The 19,102-nt window shown below is 46.7% G+C and overlaps 1 protein-coding gene across 1 annotated transcript; it reads right to left on the reverse strand.

The window, feature by feature from the left end:
• Positions 1 to 768: 768 nt before the first annotated feature.
• LOC129382913 (uncharacterized transporter B0285.6-like) lies at positions 769 to 7,432 on the reverse strand. The gene is made up of 4 exons (XM_055067138.2): positions 7,246 to 7,432; positions 6,348 to 6,515; positions 4,725 to 4,859; positions 769 to 1,587 (listed from the first exon to the last, which is right to left on the reverse strand). Exons 1-4 carry the CDS (start codon positions 7,414 to 7,416, stop codon positions 1,480 to 1,482), a joined length of 582 nt encoding a protein of 193 aa, XP_054923113.2. The 5' UTR covers positions 7,417 to 7,432; the 3' UTR covers positions 769 to 1,479.
• Positions 7,433 to 19,102: the final 11,670 nt, after the last annotated feature.

The following is a 19,102-nucleotide window of genomic DNA, read 5'->3' on the forward strand; positions in this document are numbered from 1 at the left end:
TTCACAACAAGAATGTTTCGCTTTACGTAGATGAGAACTGGAGTTGAGTGTGCCTGATGTTCTTTACTTCGTTGCGGTTTGAAAAATAGACTGACCCGTCGGGGTTACTTAGTGGCTATGGTGTTGGGCTGCTAACTATGAGGTCGCGGGATGGAATCCCGGCCACAGCGGCCGCATTTCGATGGGGACGAAACGTGGAAACGCCCGTGTACTTAGATTTAGGTGCACGTTAGAGAAGCCCAGGTGGTCGAAATTTCTGGAGTCCCCACGGCGTGCCTCATAATCAGAAAGTGGTTTTGGCTTGTAAAACCCCATAATTTAATTTTTATTAAACTCGACAGTTTCGGCTAAATGACTGGTGATGAAGACGCATTCATAAATTTGTCCTTATCTGCCGTGAAGTGCAGATAAAATCGCGTGGCACAGGTACCAGTGAATGCTCGTTGAAGTCATATATAACGGATCCCAACACAGCCTGAAATACTCGACGCCTGCTTTTCAAAAACCGATCTGTAGCGCACTCTAGAATACAACGTAGCGTTGGGCATTCATTGCAATATCAAAGGATGACTTTGAACACGAATAACGCCGTCGTTTTCTATTAAAAATATTATCCCTCAGCCCCACCCCCTCCACGATGCCTTTTACTTTCATCAAACGAAACCGACGCTGCTGCGCCAACAGGAATCGTTCATAACGACAGCATGTTCAAGACTACTCCCATACCCCGCCGCAATGGAGTGCTCCGACAGCCTATACCACGGTTTCGCAACGGTGCCTTTATTGTCCAATCGTGCGGCGAAGCAGACATATCCAACGCCTTCTTCTGAGTTGCCACCTTTCAGTGAAACACATGACCCTCCGGCGCAGAAACGGTGACCTATACCATAGAACAGCGGCATTGTCCTGAGCTATTTGCACCCGGGCACTCCCAGTGGCAATCAAGAATTGAACACACAGCCGCGCGTTGAGACATCTGAGTGAAACATGAACGCCACAGTAATGAATATTTTTCGTTGTTCTTGTACCGTTAATTATTTTAACTTTAGGATAGAAGGTCAACTCTTCGAGCGCATCCTTCACCGGTAGGATCGCTAACGATATGCAACATGCGTGCGTTAGCTGTACAAACTACAATATCCACAAGAATCAATGTACATACTTTCGTAATCACATGGCCAGTTCTTATGTTCGCCGGTGAAGTGTCGACGACTTGCCTTTGAATTATTGGCTGGACTTCAATGGAGCGAAACAAGTCGCTTGCATCTGACACAGTCAACTGAAATCGTCGGACATCGGGTGTGCAAAAGCTCGCACTCATAACGCAGGGTTCCGTCGGAGCAACAAGGTCACCGAGAAAGGTCTCGGTAAAGTCAATGCTGAAAGTCCGACAGTGTGAAGCAGGTTACTTAAGTACAGATCAATACAGATCAATAGCAAGGCGTGCAGCGCCACGTCCCAATCAATCCCCCCGGCTCTTCATTTTGGAGAGGTCTGAGTGCCAAAGAGGCCGGCCCTGTCAGCTGCGTTGACCGTAGCGATGACCATGGCCATGACGATAACCTTGGCGAACAGGCCCAACAGAAACTGAAGAAAAGCGAAGTAGTAAGAAAGAAAGTGAGGTTTCTCGCACGATGTGGGAACAAAATGCGCTAAAGGTAGGTCTAATTTGTGTGTACTGTGCACAGGCGAAAACAAATCCATGTTTCCAACACGTCTATCGGGCGTGGCACTGACGCTCTTTCTCAACATGTGTGCGTCTTCACTGGACCTCATGCGAACCCGCCTCCAGGAAGCCGTGTTCAGGACGCATTCATCTTGCACCTCGCAAGGTGCCCCTCTTATTTACTTCATTTCGCAGACTCTGTGCAGTGTAGCAAAAGCCGTAGGTCACGTCAGCCAACCACAACAGAAAACCCATACGATTGCTCATCCAATGTCCATCCGCTGATCGCCCTCTGCGCGGCGCCGGCCGACTGGAAGTTTGACGGAAGGATATGTGGAGCACAATTCATTCATTTAGTACACCCTCAGGGTCAGACACATTAGAGAGGGACGGGCGAACCGTCCTCGATGTGTGAAACACGCAGCCGGCTCTCTTTGCTGATTGGCTGACACGAAGACTAACCTTCGCTGCACGGCACGCAGTGGCTGAGTTGATGCGTGTCAGCCTAGAACACAGTTTTTTTTTTATTTGAAAATTATAACAGCACTAACACGTGCATACACAAAAGACACAAAGGAACAAGGACGAGACAGGAGCGCTTGTTTCGTCCTTGTTCCTTTGTGGATGCATGTGTTAGCGCTTTTACAACTTTAAATCACTTATGCGCCAACTCGCCCAGAAAGATGTTGTAATGAATTAGAGCACCGATTCATCTCCACACGACGTGCTATGCCTCTCGCATCTGCGCCCATCCGGCGAGCTCATTGGTCCGTTCTCACAGCTTCCTCCGCTTTCCACATGTGCGGTTTTAAATGCGAAACATTTCTCGGCGGACATTAGCCACTTTGACAGTATCTATCTACAGCCGCCTACGTCTTGGTGGTCTCATGGTCGTTTTCTTAACGTGGCATGTACCAAAATTGTCATAGTATGAAAATAGTTTATGACGAAGTTAATGATCAGTTATGACATGAATATCATGACATGTGTGCCGTGTAGGTCATGAAACAGATGCCTACGTCTTGGGGATCTCACGGTCCTTTCGTTAACTTGGTATGTAGCACAATTGGCATAGTACGACACGTGCATGACAAGTATAAATGATATGTCATGACATGAATGACATGACACGCGTGTTATGTAGGTCATGAAACAGCCATCTACGTCTTGGTATGTACCAAAAGTGGCCCATCATTACGACGACCATAAATTATAGGTCAAGACATGAATGTCATGACATGCGTGCCATACACTGCAGGTCATGAACCAGATGCCTACGTCTTGGTGCTCTCATGGCCGCTTCCTTAACTTGGTAGGCCCTCCGTACACTGTTTCGAGTAACATCGATTCCCGCAGGGTGCGGGATCTGCCGGCTTTTCCTCGCACAGGTTGTGTGTCGCCACGGCGTGCAGCCGCGCAAGCCGTGCTCCCTAAAGGGTTGCAGAAAATAGAGCCACTCTGTCTCCACAATGTTTTTCTTACATTTGTGGATCAACATACGCGTTACAGGTGAGGACCAGGCTGTACACGTTGCCAAAGCTTATACCGCGGCATCCTCTTCAGTCGGGCAACTATTTGAAGCACATTTTGATCGTGATAGGGAGCGTTCGTTATCGCTAGTACAACTACAGACGCCGATTGTTCGCTGGCTTGGACTACATCATAGATGGCTACATGGAACAGAAAGGAGGCGGACGCCGCCGGGCGTTCACCGCTTCGCTGTCAGTGTTGTCAGGCTCGAAGAATGTGTTTTTGTAATATAAAAACGTATTAAAAAGCGTTTTCATTCTACTGTTGTTGTTAATTGCCAAGAAATCTTAGAAAAAGAAAGTTTGACACATACGTGTACAACAGGAAAGGGGAAAACCTGCAGCTGTAGAGGTTTTCACTATATTAGCTAGAGGGAAATTTGGCACCACCGTCCATGGGAGTTTTCTAATGAGCGCTGTGCTGTCATGGGAATGACGGCTTATGGGTGTGCGAGACTTGTGTTGGCTGGTGTTGTACGAGGCGTTGTCTAAAACGTGCATGTGGCTACACAGATACTGTGTTCCTAAAATAAATTCTTCATAAAGAGTTTTCATTCGCCCATATTCCAACTTTCGATGAAGTTCACTCACCTACAATGCGCAAGATAGCGAATAAAAGCAAGAACAAACGACAAACGGTTCCAAAGCGAGGGCCACTCCTGTCATCTGTCCTCCAACTCAAGCGGTCCACTGATACATTTTAAGTTTCATATAATTGAACATCCAACCACAAGTCCTCGTAAATAAACAACATACGTTTGTGTGTAATAATAAATCTAAAACAGTTGTTCACGTGGTGTCTTTGTAGGAAATCAATAATGCGACAGACGGAACGGTGCTAGCCAGGCGCGTCTTCAAGGTGTCCCGGCTCTCCGAGGACGATGCCAATCCGAAGTCACCATATATCGGCATTTCCACGCACACAAGAGCGCAGCAGCACCACATTTCCCTCTAGGTAACCTCTAGGTAGTAAAGTGAGAAACTCTATGCCTGCAGAGGCTCACAACGGGCCACCGGAAGTGAGAGAGAGAGGCTGCTCCTCGCGACGCCTGGCGAGTGTGCCTAGTGCATTACCTAACTTTCACTCATTCATCCACTGTCTTTGATAATTTTCCGCTTAATAGCTTAACTAAATATTCTACCAGCATTTGCTCTCTAAGCAAAGACGCCGAATTCTTTCTGGCCGAATCATGTAGGCGCCGGGCGTAACATTGTTTTTTTTTTTCGGCACGGGGCATTCGCCACATAAGTTTGTAGCTTTGACGCCGGTTTTTCGTTCCATAAACATGTCCTCCGTCAGCCCAGTGCGTGTACACTCCAAGTGTCCTAATTCCGCCACTCCAGATAATGCTATTGCACTCCCAACTTTAACTTTGCACTCACTGTGCCACTCGGAAAGAACCCCGGTTAACCTGATCTGCGTATTGCGTGACCTGGCCATCCGCACTTCATCTTAAACTTAGCCCGTCCGGTCACGATCTACGCATGAATGTACGCGACTTGCCTGTGCCGCAACCCACCACACCTACCAGCTTCCAGAACTGCACCCGCGCCATCTCGTGCAGGAGAGCGAGTGGCATCGACGCCGGCATGATGAAGTTGCTCGAAGCGCCCACGATCACAGGGATGGCGTAGTAGGCCGGGTACATGCGCTGAATCTCGGCCTGCCGTGGAGAGGGTTGTATAGAAATGCGAGCAATGGTGTGAAGGAAGCAGGGGCGCTGATGCGACATATTCTTGGACATGCCTCTTTTCTCTACCATCAAAATGGACTCTTGTGTTACTTCACGAAGATTCCGGTGCAATTTCGTCAAGTCCATGTAAAGCTGGATGTGCTTAATAACAAGATTTGCTGATATTGAGGCTCGTTTCTGGTATTGCAAGTAAATAAAACAAAAATAATGAGATTTTTAGGTATACGCGTGACCAGCAAAAGCTTCAGTCTGCGTGCCGTTATCAAGCAGTGCCTTTCATTCTCTCTATAGGGACCGTGAAAGCTGTGCGCTGATGTCATATGACGTTCTTTCTTGCTCAGGGATTCGATGCTTTGGTGGATGAAAGTAACGTCCACATTTCAAGAGCGTCACCATATATATACATATATGGAATGCATCATGTAACCGCACTAAAAAACAAGGGACAAGGAAGGAACACACAAGACAGGCGCGGTCAACCGCGCCTGTCTTGTGTGTTCCTTCCTTGTCCCTTGTTTTTTAGTGCGGTTACATGATGCATTCCAGTAACGACCACCAACTAGCCCGCTTATCCCTGTTAAATATACATATATACCATAGCCTAGTCAAGACGCGGCAGTGGCTCCCGTAACGTTCTCAGCCACCTGGCAACATTCGACGAGAATTTATGGACAGACCTGATTAACCGGTGGCATCCCCACTCAGTGAACAGGCAGCTGTTTTGCTATAGGATCGAGGGGAAGAAAAACCTTTTGGGTGGTGGATAAGGTAACACATGACCACTCGCGCATGTTTTTGTCGTGGTTAGTTCCAGAACAAATCAAAACGGGAGGTTTGACATCCGAAAGCAGCGCATGGGCTATACGGGAAGCCGTAGTAGACGGGCTCCGGATTAATTTCCTAGCATGGCCTCTGAGATATACACATTAGGGCGCCTCATTACCACCGCTGGCATCAATGCACCCTAATAAGCCTCGGTGGCCAACGCCAATGCGGCAGGAGACAGAACTTCGCTGACTTCGCGTCCTAAGCACGAGTGGGATGGATTGAGAAATCCAGTGTGCGCCGCCGGATCTCGGAGGCGACGGTCAACCATCTCGGTTTCTTAAATGTGCACCTGCAGGAGCGGTCTTGTCTTGCGCACCTATCGGCGTGCGGCCGCCGCAGTCGGGAAATGAACCCGCGACCTCGTGCTATGAGCAGAAGAACGCCATAGCTACGCTCTCATTCTCTTTCCCATTTTGGATTCTGCGTATGACGACAAACATTCTTGTAAATATTTTTAACTTATATGGAACGGTGTTTCTCATAAAAAAAGAGTACGTGGGGCGATGACCCACGCACTTAAACACGGTTTTAGTTACAGGGTACGTAGAAGAATGTGCAAGCTAATAGGTAAACATATGTGGAACAGTAGAACATCCGAGTATACTGGTCAATTCATCAAAAATTACTCACGACGTGCACCACGGCCGGCGTCATGATCTCGACCAGCACCCGCTTGTCCGCGGTCTCGGCCATCACCGAGGTGGCGAAGGCCAGCATGGCCTGCGCCTCGAGCGGGCTGCGCTCCTCCCAGAAAGAACTGGACTCAACCCTGAGCGCCTCTTGCGGAAGGTCGTATATCTGCGAAGCGACAGAGAGACGGCAGTAGGGGTGCGCGCTTGTGCGAGGCTGCAATTTCACGTTTCGAAATCTTACGGTTCCTGGAGCCGCGTTCGTCCAAGAAGCGCATCAACACACTGGCAGTCTGTTGATCGGTTTTACTTTCCAGTGTGGAGCTATGTATGAACTATAGCATCTAACGGATCGTATATATATTGTACAAAACCTATAATGACCCTGTGACGCAGTTGCATCTGTCCACGAAGTTGACGGAGGGCGTAATTCATTGACGTCCATCGACTAATTTCGAGCCAGCATGCGCCAACACGAGTAGAATTTAGGGCATCCCTACAACATCGTCTGCAGCTAGGAAATAGAGTATAGCAACCATAGCACACACACAAATAAAAAATAAAAGATGCCACAGGCTTTCAGTGACTACCTAAACGAACCACTTGTGGACTTCCGACACAAAAGGCACCTCAAAACAACGACGGATTTACACACTCGCTTCTTGTGACAGGCGGTACATATAGTGAGTGCCAGCTAACGCTAGCCAAGCTGTTCAACGAAAAAGAAAAAGGCTCAAAAGAGACACTAAAAGACACGATATTGAGACATACGTTGTTCGTTCGTCACACCTGTGACAACGGAACCCATTGCAACCTTTATAATTGTATCTTGCACCGTGCTCTGTGTATCTTTTTTTTTTGTACAGCTTGGTCAACGTTAGTTGAAACACAGAGCCTACCTGCAGCAGCTCGGAGGCAACGTGCGTGGCACCGAGCAGCAAGAGCACGCCCCACGGCATCATCCGCCAGATGTGCCGCACGAAGTCGAAGGCCGCCTGCAGGAACGACGTCAGCAGGCTCGTCACCAGCATCATCGACGTCAGCGCTGTCAGCAGGGGTATCTTGCGCATGCGCACTGCAATCGCGTTGTCCTCCCCGACGCCACCAGCGCCTCTCGACACAGTTCAGTCATGCACAGTTGTTCACATCATCAAGTCGATTGCCTTCATGAGTGGCGGTCGCCCGAACTCCAACAAGGAACTGTTCATGAAGCTGGTTCGTCTGGTCAGACGTCGTAGCAAAATGTTGCGGCTATTGGGTTACGGAACACCCTTACTACTTCCTTGCTCACTATCCTAAACAGTGACTAAGAAAGACGTGCAGGCTCCGAAACTAAACTTAATCACATAATGAAGACGCAAGTGCTCTGGAAGGATATTTTATTGCGAAAACATTATATGTCCTATAAGGCAGAAAAGTTGGCGTTGTCCGCAACGAGTGGTAACAAATATCATCATCATCAGTGACGTCATTAGCGTCTTGTAAACTATCATTAGTAAAAACAGAATTAGAAAGAGTAAGGTAGCTTAAAGTTGATTAAAGTGAATGAAGGTGAACTAAAGTGTACTCAGGTGGATTAAGGTGACTTAAAAAAAAAAAAAAAAAACGTTATGGGGTTTTACGTGCCAAAACAACTTTTTGATTATGAGGCATGCCATAGTGGAGGACTCCAGAAATTTCGACCACCTGGGGATCTTTAACGTGCACCTAAATCTAAGTACACAGGTGGTTTCGCATTTCGCCCCCATCGAAATGCGGCCGCCGTGGCCGGGATCCGATCTCGCGACTTCGTGCTCAGCAGCCCAACACCACAGCCACTGAACAACCAAGGCGGGTTGAAATAAAATTGATTAAGATAGATTAAGGTGGAATAAATTGAATTATGGAGAATTAAGGTTGGTACACTTTAGGGCAAGGCGGATTAAGGTGGAATAAGGTTAGTACAAAATCGACCAAGGTAAATTAAGGCCTATTAAGGTGGATTAAGGTAGTTAGAAATTAACTTAAATTGAATTAGGATGAATTAAGGGGGATTAAGGTTGGTACAAACTAGAGCAATGTGGATTAAAGTAGAGTTATGAAGGACATGCGACAATGTATGACGTCACGTATCATGGGCGTAAGCAATTAGAGAAGTCGTAATACTCGCGTCCAAATCACGTAAGGATACTTAAGTGTCTGTAAATTCTATTTATTTTTACACCTTGTTTTGGTAAGCGAGCGCAGTAACTAACTTTTTCGAAATATTTTTTACCTCCTTCGACCGGCCGGGTTCTAAATATTAGGCTTAAAAAGTTGCCACTCCGGGGCAGCGGATCTGGCAAACGGGGCCCACATTTGTGCCACACCCTGTACTCAAAATCGCCTATAGGGAACGCAAATGACCAATATCAAGCACGAGAATTCGTTTTTCATGCCCCTTTTGATCAACTGGTAACAGCAACGACAAGGTGACCGCGTCTCACCTTTCAGTCAAACCGAGCGCAAGCGAGAGCGCGTACACGAAGCTGAAGATGGCCACGTACGCAGCGCAGGCATAGCGAACGCCCCTGCAACAGAAGGCGAGAACCCTCAGTGAGAGACACGGCGAATATCGTTGCGAGAAAAACACGTTTGCCGGAAAGCATCCGATGAGTTGGACCACGCGTTTTAGAACTTGTATGGAGCAGAAACTTGTATGTATGTTGAAAGGAGTTACCCGTATACGACTATATAATTGTTTATTTTGTTTATTTATTTAACTTATGTAATCCCTCTTGTTGAGGTATTGCATAAGGGAGTGGGCGGTTAATGGCAAACAAAGATAACATAAATCACACTAGGATGTCTTCGATGAGCCGCTTGAATGCAGGTGGTTCGATGATAGGGGCAATTTCGGTGGGCGGTTGAGTTTAGGAGACGGCTCGGACAGTAATATGCGCAAAATGTTTCGCACTTTACAATTATGTTTTTAGCTCACGAAACGAGACATGGTGTCTTTGCCAATGCCGGGTGTCCTAATTCTGACTAATGAGAACAGGAATTCATCGTTTGGAGGAGGACGACTCTCCCTACCACCTAAATACGCCCTGTTGCATTCGCACTTTGTTTCTGATAAGAACGAGCTGTCGGAGCCTGCCATAATTTTGCCGCAGTTCAACGCAAAGTTACGTTCATCTGGTCTGCGGAACTGCAATTGTCACAAAATGAATAAATTTTCCAGGAATATGCATTACAAGCTTCACAAGGAAATGAATTCGCTTTGCCGTCCAACAGGAACTATATTACTACATGGTACTAGTATAATACTCACGCCCCTGCTACTAGTCTTGCAGCTACCGCTACTAGCTGATCCTACACGACGCGTTAGCTCAGAAAACGTGGCGTTGTGCCACCGAGCTCCAGTTCTCGGGTTCGATCGCAGAGCAATGCAAAAAAGGATCGTACGCCATGCATAGGGTGTGCGTTAAATAATCCCAGTTAGACAAAATTTAATCTGGGCGTCTCGTATTCATAACACTACGTAAGCTCATCAGATCGTGCATGGTTCTGGAACCGAACGCCCCAGAGTCTAATTCCTTTTTCTTTTTTGGTGCCCGATTCTACAAGTTCTACAACTACTGCTACAACTAATACTACAATTACTCTATAATACTAGTGCTACTACTACTATATTTATCACCACGCTGCTGCTAACACGGCTTCTACTACTGCAAAAAACTCCTTTGGGGAAAAAATAGATCAAGAAACGAAACCATGGGGCTCACCTTTGTTTGCTTCGGCGGGCGCGCTTCTGTTGAGCTGCCCTTATGACGGCCAGGTTTTCTGCAGCCATGGGCGCCGGTTCGCTGCAAAGTCATCATCATCATCATCATCATCATCATCATCATCATCATCACCATCATCACCATCATCATCCTAGTTACGCCCACTGCAGGGCAAAGGCCTCTCCCATACTTCTCCAACTACCCCGGTCATGTACTAATAGTGGCCATGTTGTCCCTGCAAACGTCTTAATGTCATCCGCCCACCTAACTTTCTGCCGCCCCCTACTACGCTTCCCTTCCCTTGGAATCCAGTCCGTAACCCTTAATGACTATCGGTTATCTTCCCTCCTCATTACATGTCCGGCCCATGCCCATTTCTTTTTCTTGATTTCAACTAAGATGTCATTTACCCGCGTTTGTTCCCTCACCCAATCCGCTCTTTTCTTATCCCTTAACGTTACACCTATCATTCTTCTTTCCATAGCTCGTCTCGTTGCGTCGTCCTCAATTTCAGCAGAACCCTTTTCGTAAGCCTCCAGGTTTCTGCCCCGTAGGTGAGTACTGGTAAGACACAGTTGTTATGCACTTTCCTCTTGAGGGATAGTGGCAACCTGCTGTTCATGATTTGAGAATGCCTGCCAAACGCACCCCAGTCCATTCTTATTTATCTGGTTATTTCAGTCTCATGATCCGGATCCATGGTCACTACCTGCCCTAAGTAGATGTATTCCCTTACCACTTCCAGTGCCTCGCTACCTATCGTAAACTGCTGTTCTCTTCCGAGACTGTTAAACATTACTTTAGTTTTCTGGAAATTAATTTTCAGACCCACCCTTCTGCTTTGCCTCTCCAGGTCAGTGAGCATGCATTGCAATTTGTCTCCTTAGTTACTAAGCAAGGCAATATAATCAGCGAATCTCAAGTTGCTAAGGTATTCTCCGTCAACTTTTATCCCCAATTCTTCCCACTCCAGGTCTCTGAATACCTCCTGTAAACATGCGGTGAATAGCATTGGAGATATCGTATCTCCTGTCTGACGCCTTTCTTTATTGGGATTTTGTTGCATTCTTTGTGGAGGATTACGGTGGCTGTGGAACCACTATAGATATCTTTTAGTATCTTTACACCCTGATTCCGTAGCGCCTTCATGACTGCTGAGATTTCGACTGAATCAAATGCATTCTCGTAATCAATGAAGGCTATATATAAGGGTTGGTTATATTCCGCGCATTTCTCTATCACCTGATTGATAGTGTGAATATGGTCTATTGTTGAGTAGCCTTTACGGAATCCTGCCTGGTCCTTTGGTTGACAAAAATCTAAGGTATTCCTGATTCTATTTGCGATTACCTTAGTAAATACTTTGTAGGCAACGGACAGTAAGCTGATCGGTCTATAATTTTTCAAGTCTTTGGCGTCCACTTTCTTATGGATTGGGATTATGTAAGCGTTCTTCCAAGATTCCGGTACGTTCGAGGTCATGAGGCATTGTGTATATAGGGCGGCCAATCTTTCTAGGACAGTGTTCCCACCATCCTTCAACAAATCTGCTGTTACCTGATCCTCCCCAGCTGCCTTCCCCCTTTGCATAGCTCCCAAGGCGCTCTTTACCTCTTCCGGTGTTACTTGTGGGATTTCAAGTTCCTCTAGCCTATTCTCTCTCACATTATCGTCGTGGGTGTTACTGGTACTGTACAAATCTCTATAAAACTCTTCAGCCACTTGACCTATCTCATCCATATTTGTAACGATATTGCCGGCTGTGTCTCTTAACGCACACATCTGATTCTTGCCTATTCCTAGTTTCTTCTTCACTGCTTTTAGGCTTCCTCCGTTCCTAAGAGTCTGTTCAATTCTATCCATATTATAGTTCCTTATGTCCGCTGTGTTACGCTTGTTGATTAACTTAGAAAGTTCTGCCAGTTCTATTCTAGCTGTAGGGTTAGAGGTTTTCATACATTGGCGTTTCTTGATCAGATCTTTCGTCTCCAGCGATAGCTTACTGGTATCCTGTTTAACGGCGTTACCACCGACTTCTATTGCGCACTCCTTAATGATGCCCACAAGATTGTCGTTCATTGCTTCAACACTATGGTCCTCTTCCTGGGTTAAAGCCGCATACCTGTTCTGTAGCTTGATGCGGAATTCCTCTAGTTTCCCTCTTACCGCTAACTCATTGATTGGCTTCTTATGTACCAGTTTCTTCCGTTCCCTCCTCAAGTCATGGCTAATTCGAGTTCTTACCATCCTATGGTCACTGCAGCGCACCTTGCCGAGCACGTCTACATCTTGTATGATGCCAGGGTTCGCCCAGAGTATGAAGTCGATTTCATTTCTAGTCTCACTATTCGGGCTCCTCCACGTCCACTTTCGGCCAACCCGCTTGCGGAAGAAGGTATTCATTATCCGCATATTATTCTTTTCTGCAAACTCTACTAATAACTCTCCTCTGCTATTCCTAGAGCCTATGCCATATTCCCCCACTGACTTGTATCCGGCCTGCTTCTTGCCTACCCTGGCATTGAAATCGCCCATCAGTATACTGTATTTTGTTTTGACTTTACCCATCGCCGATTCCACGTCTTCATAGAAGCTTTCGACTTCCTGGTCATCATGACTAGATGTAGGGGCGTAGACCTGTACAACCTTCATTTTGTACCTCTTATTAAGTTTCACAACAAGACATGCCACCCTCTCGTTAATATTATAGAATTCCTCTATGTTACCAGCTATGTTCTTATTAATCAGGAATCCGACTCCTAGTTCTCGTCTCTCTGCTAAGCCCCGGTAGCACAGGACGTGCCCGCATTTTAGCACTGTATATGCTTCTCTTGGCCTCCTAACTTCACTCAGCCCTATTATATCCCATTTACTGCCCTCTAATTCCTCCAATAGCACTGCTAGACTCGCCTCACTAGATAACGTTCTAGCGTTAAACGTTGCCAGGTTCATATTCCAATGGCGGCCTGTCCGCCAGTAGAAGCAAAGTAGAAGACGTTAAAGCATTGCAATAGGGTCGCAGTTCTGGTGTCGCCATCTAAAGAGCATACTTGCACACTCAGAGCAGTGACGTCGGTAAGACGTAATACTCTTTGCAAGTTTTAAATTTCCCTCAGCGGGCTTTCTTAATCGTTCGGCGCTCTCCTTACGTGCACAACAAAGGATGCATCGTTGGCCCCGCGTATGCTCATGGGCTAGTAATAGCCCATGAATAAACCAAACTATTTCCTCATATTGCTACATGTTCAAAACCAAACAAAAACACAAGCGCTCATGTGTGTGAGTAGTGTTGTTTGATTGATAGTTTTCGCATACCTATATAATTCTCGCCAATGCATCGCCAACGAATGAATCCGAAAAAGAGCAACGAAAATCAGCCCATAACTACTTTGTTTCGCGCTAAACAAAACAGTTATGGATTCGCACCAACTAGCCCGCCAACGCATTGTGCTGAACATCAGCCCGAACTGGCAGTATGGGTCTCCTGCACGCAAATTTAAAAAGCTCTGAGAGCAGAACTCGACTCATGTGAACGTTTTCCGTTTACAACTCTGCGTGATGCGTGAATGAGTGCTTATGTGTGTGATCGCCGGTGTACCTGGTTGCAGAGATGCGCGATAAGAGAGAGGCTATGCGTGTGCGTGTGTGTGTGTGTGTGTGTTTGTGTGTGTGTGTGTGTGTGTGTGTGTGCGCGTGCATGCGTGTGTGCGTGCGTGCTTTTTCGCACTTGCGACAGTCAGTTTCAACTAATGTATAAAGATATACGATGCTCTCTCACTGTGGCCTGACGTAAAGAAGCCAGACGGCCGTGCTGCAGGTGACCAGTGCCAGTAGCACTCCGGGAAGCGTCACCACTGCCCACTTGACGCTGGTTATCGGCTGCTCCGTCACTTCCGTTCTGCAACAGAAGCAGCGAGTAGTCATACACAGACGTTCTGCGGAAAAAAACATGATGTCTAAAAGAAAAGAAGGAAAACGTACGTCCGCTTACAAAGTGGCACATTAGTGTCATTGGACTTCCTTATAGCCTCCATTCAGGCGGAAATATTTACGGTGAAAATAGCGAAAGGCCGGACTCAGCCATTGTACAACATACAGCTGCGATGTACATGAGGATTTAGTAATAAAAGTCAGGGTCATATTGGTCAACCAGTTCTACGTAAATTTACAAATTCCATGCTAGTTTTCTCAATATTAATTTATTTATAACATGTTTATGAAAGAAGGTACAAAATATTACGAGGTCTTCCCTTTGCGACATTCTAGTAATCATAGTGCCGACAATCCGAAGGTGATAGTGGCAGCTGCAGCCATCTTCCGCATTAACATGGAATTATACAGTGTATACGGAGTTATATGTTAACAGAAACAACATGGAATGTACACTGTCGCCGTGAGCGCATCCCTTTCAAGCGAAACCATGTCGTTGACAATGATCCCCCCTGAAAATGAGTTCGAAGCCATCCCACAGTTTTGCAAAGCTGTACTTGCCAAAACCGCCTCCGAAATTTCCTGTGCTGCGTGTTGCTCCGCATAGAAGATCTCAGAGGCCCCCGTCTTCGCTCACGAGCTGCACCGCGATGCAACAGGTTAGACCACAAGCAGTAAGTCCCTCAAGCTCAAGGCCGAACGTAAGCAACTGGAGAGGAGAAGATTGCCTCCGCCTGTCTAGGCCTGAGATGCCGTGTGCTGAATGTTTGCCGAAACCTGGGCTTTCCTTTCTTGATTTACTTTTTTTTTTGTGACGCGTCGAGTATGTAGAGATTGGAAGCGCGATCGGGTCGTCGCCATTGCTAGGCTGTCGCCGGTGCGACGACGCAAGTACGTCAGCCATGGCTGTAGTACAGCCATGACAATGATCCCTCGCGTTCCTCGCGGCTGAGAACTTGGGCAGCTTGCACACCGAGAGTTGAATGTCACGTGGTCTTCTGCGTGTGCGCATAGGAGCCTGCTAGCGCCACAGCCAAGGCCAGAAGGCTCGTTCCCGCGCGCAACCAGTGTTGGAGGTAACGTGATCAACTGAGTTTCGCAGGCTTTGCACAGTGAGATGGTCGAGGAAGCGGCAGCACGGAAAGTTCGGCTTTGGAAGCATCCGCGCTCATCGGGCGAGCGTTGCGAACGCGAGTGCTAGCGGGCATTGAGTGAACCCTGCTTGCGCGTCTTACAGGACGCATAACACCGCACACGTGCCGTTAATAGAATAAATAGCAAACGAAGGATCACTGTTATTTATACTGCTAATAAAAGTGCGAGCTTTACTTCGTGTAATAGTCTGACATTTAGTTGCCGCTTTCAATGCTTATTCGCTTTCTGAAATTAATGCCGAGTCCCCCCACTACGGCGTGCCTCATAATAACATCGTGGTTCCGGCACGCAAAACCCCAGAACTAAATTATTCGCCCTTAGGCCTAATCTAAACCGCAAAGTTCTTCTTTCAAGAATGATGACACTGCACAGCTAGGCAGCATACTCGACTCACGCAAGAGAGACGACCTTCAGCGCACTCTTGTTGCCGCTTGCGTGGAAGCTGCAGATGTCTCCCAGCACGCTCATCAGCGAAGGACCCATGAGGAAGGCATTGTGCACGTCCAGACGAGCGCTGCGGGCCCCGTATGCCTCTTAGCACACTCTCTAGTACGGCATGAGCGTTGCAAAGGCCCGAACTTTCGTATTGAAAGGGACACACGCGATCAACGTTCAATTAGGTTAGACTGGTGGGGAAATGAACCGTTTCAAAACTGCATCATACCATCATGTTAACGAATTGTGATTCCGACAGGATCGTTATTTAGCTATAAACAATATTTTGTTAAATGTGGAAGAGATGTGGCAGGGTCACAGTGCGGGATGAGCACTCCAACAACGTGGGTGATCGTAAAATATGTACACGTATAAACGTGAGGCGTGGCAGAGTGACGTGATTTCTCAACAATATTTGCCTAGAAAGGCGAATGGCCATCTTGTATGCTGCACCCTGCGGCTCCGTGTGGATTTGTTGCTCCTGACTTCGTATTAAGCGGAGTTCGGTGGTATAGCAGTTCGAATAATCCAGTATAAAATGAATCCACTGAAGTCGTGACCGCGAGAAACCTCGAGTGAAGCAATACTTTGAATAAACGAGGGCTTAGCTTACCCTATTGTCATCTAGTTGCTGCTGAAAGGTTAATTAATAAAAGAAAGATATGAAAGTACAAGTTCCATTTCTTTGCCCCAAAATCTCAGCATCGGTACGTCAGTGTGACGTCGCCGACTTGAAGGTACTCTGTAGTATTAGCGGGTTCCTGACGCAAGAAATGATCTCGCAACTCCCTAGGTTTCATCTTCGACTGCTTTAGAATACAATGTAGTCCTTCTTCACGGAGAGACAGTTGTATTCGAGTAGATGCTGTCGCCATGCATGACGTCATACCGAGCTCGTGTGGGAACGTCCGGTATCGCCCAATCCTCATTCGCTTTTCTTTTATTCTTTTCTGGTTTGGGAAGCGTTCTATCATGGTGAAAGTGCTCGCTTTGCATTGACAGAAGCGTGACTTACTGAAGCATTTTAACTTATTATTCCTATGCTGTTTCTTTTCATAGGTAACAGCAGTACTGCAACCGTAACATCTGTTTACTCGCTATATCGGGAGGACCGTGCCTACATTAGTGGCAGATGACCCTGGACCGCCGGCCTCCATGTGGCATCGTAACAACTAGGAGGCACATCACCGTAATCGGAACACGCATCCTAATGTAATTACATAGAAAAGTATAGTTTGCAAAGTATCGCTAATTAAGGAGCTTACGCATGCGTAATTGTCCTTCGATGTCTCACCTCCTCTGCTGAAGTGAAAAGCAGATATGATCATATTGCTCTAAATAATATTATTGAACTATTTGGGGATGCTCGTAGTTGAAGCAATCTGTAAACGTTCGACGCGTTCCGCCACCACCCTGCACGTTCCTCGTTTCACGACAGCGACTCTCACCTCTTGGTCTTCGACCTTCTTGTGGGCAGTGCGAGCTGGCTTCCCAAGCGGCTGTCTGCAAGATAATTAGAATAATGGGTCTCTGAAATGTCGTGTTGGATTCGGTCTGGCCACCTGCACGGAGCAGGCTTCTTCGACTCCAGACCGGACCCGCATGCAGCGCACGTCTAGAGATCAACGAATCAGTTCGCGAGGACAGAACTAGACGCTAAATTCACTCGTTGTCTGTAACGTATAGGCACCTTGCGCTGATGTTTTGAACAGTTGGCAGCCCGCAACGCGCTCACACTCCGCGGGCGGCGGCGTATGACGCGGCTAAGCTCGACAACTCGTCCCCAGTCTTCTAAGGTATCTCCCATCAGTACAGAGTTTAGGTGCTCCGAGAGCTGAAAGCCTCGTGTGCTCTGTGTTTCCGTCTCTTAGTTCGCGTTGAAGTGAGGGGCATTATTATTATTATTATTATTATTATTATTATTATTATTATTATTATTATTATTATTATTGGCGTCCCCTTTGAAACAGGAAAGTAATTACCTGTCAGCTAGCCTGCTTGAGCTCATCAGGCAACATATGCCTGCATATCAGTCTAGAATTTTGTCTAGATATTCTTAATCATTTCCATCTTCCTTAATATCTTTATATCTACCTTTTACAGCTACCTAAGCTTGTGACGGATACGGTCCCATCAATTGCTTTACTGCCTTTTTTCCAGCAATACCTGAAACGCCTTTTGCTGATCTCGACTGCTGACCGGTTGATGCTTTCATCCAGTTTGAAACCTAGCTCTTCTCCAAGGTGGAGGTTACCTATGGGTCTCACTGGGTCAATGCTTTCAGCTTCCGTTAGCATGTGCTTAGTTGTCTCTGGATTTTCGCTTCAGCTGACACAGGACTTATTTTGTTGCGAATACTTGCTTCGACACGTTTTCGTCCTTGGGCAACCAGCTCGGGCCTCAAATAGCCAGGCCCTGCCCTTTGTGTTATCGCGCAGATTCTCCTGTCCAATTTATTTCTTTCCATTCTTGTAGACCTACACGGTCCTTTTGTATCCATTCGTTGAATCCAATTCAGTCTTTGATTCTCTCAATTTCGTTTTGAGGGCTCTTGGTTGTCTATTTCCAGTTTCGGTTACCCTGTACTTGGTTGCCAACTTTCTTGACCTCTTCCTCCATTCCAAGTCCACGCTTAAGAGGCAAAAATATTTGTAAATTTTTGGGGCCATATATTTTCGACCGTGTTTCCAAGCCTTTCTCCAAAACTAACTTTGCCCTGCGCTTGCCTGACTTAAAAAGAGGCCCAAACCGACCACTCTGCACTGCCTTATTTGTGGTTTGACCATGGGCCCCGAATCGGTTAACTTCCAATCCTGAGAAAGTGTCCGATTTTAAGCACAGTAGCACAGAATGGTGTTTTTCGAAGCTTAACGCTGGCAAAGATGATTGACTTCCAAATTCCACCTCACATTTATTGTAGCCCCAAGCTCTGTAATTCATAATTGCTACATTCCGCTTGCACTTCATTTTTCGATTATCTTCGTGATAGCTTGAGGAGGTATCTCCTTTGTTTATGTGTACGCCAAGGTATTTGCATTGCATGACTAAAGGGTACGGGGCTTGCTTTTGAATCAATACCACGTCATTACTCGTCTCTTCATTAAATATTATAATTCCCGAATTCCCTGTGCTAAACTCGTGCCTAAAAATTTGTCGCTGCAAATTGCCACATATATTCGCAAGTCTGTGTAAACCCCCTGCATTGTCTGCTGCTAGAACTATTTCGTCCGCATACAACAGTCCAGGCACCTTCCATTGCTGCCGTTGCCAATTAGCGACCTAGAATAAACAAAAACCTGATTCACTGCTTTCTATTCGTCTTTCTGTGCCCTTGACATAAAGCTTCAACAACAATAGAGACGAAGGACACCCTTGATTTCGTCCTTGGTGAATTGCCACCACTTCATCGCATTTCCGGTACCCGTCGCGGTTGCCCAGCGGCTATGGCATTGGGCTGCCAAGCACGGGGTCGCGGTACCAAATGCCGGAC

The sequence above is a fragment of the Dermacentor andersoni genome, chromosome 3, assembly GCF_023375885.2.
Source record: "Dermacentor andersoni chromosome 3, qqDerAnde1_hic_scaffold, whole genome shotgun sequence".
NCBI lineage: Eukaryota > Metazoa > Arthropoda > Arachnida > Ixodida > Ixodidae > Dermacentor > Dermacentor andersoni.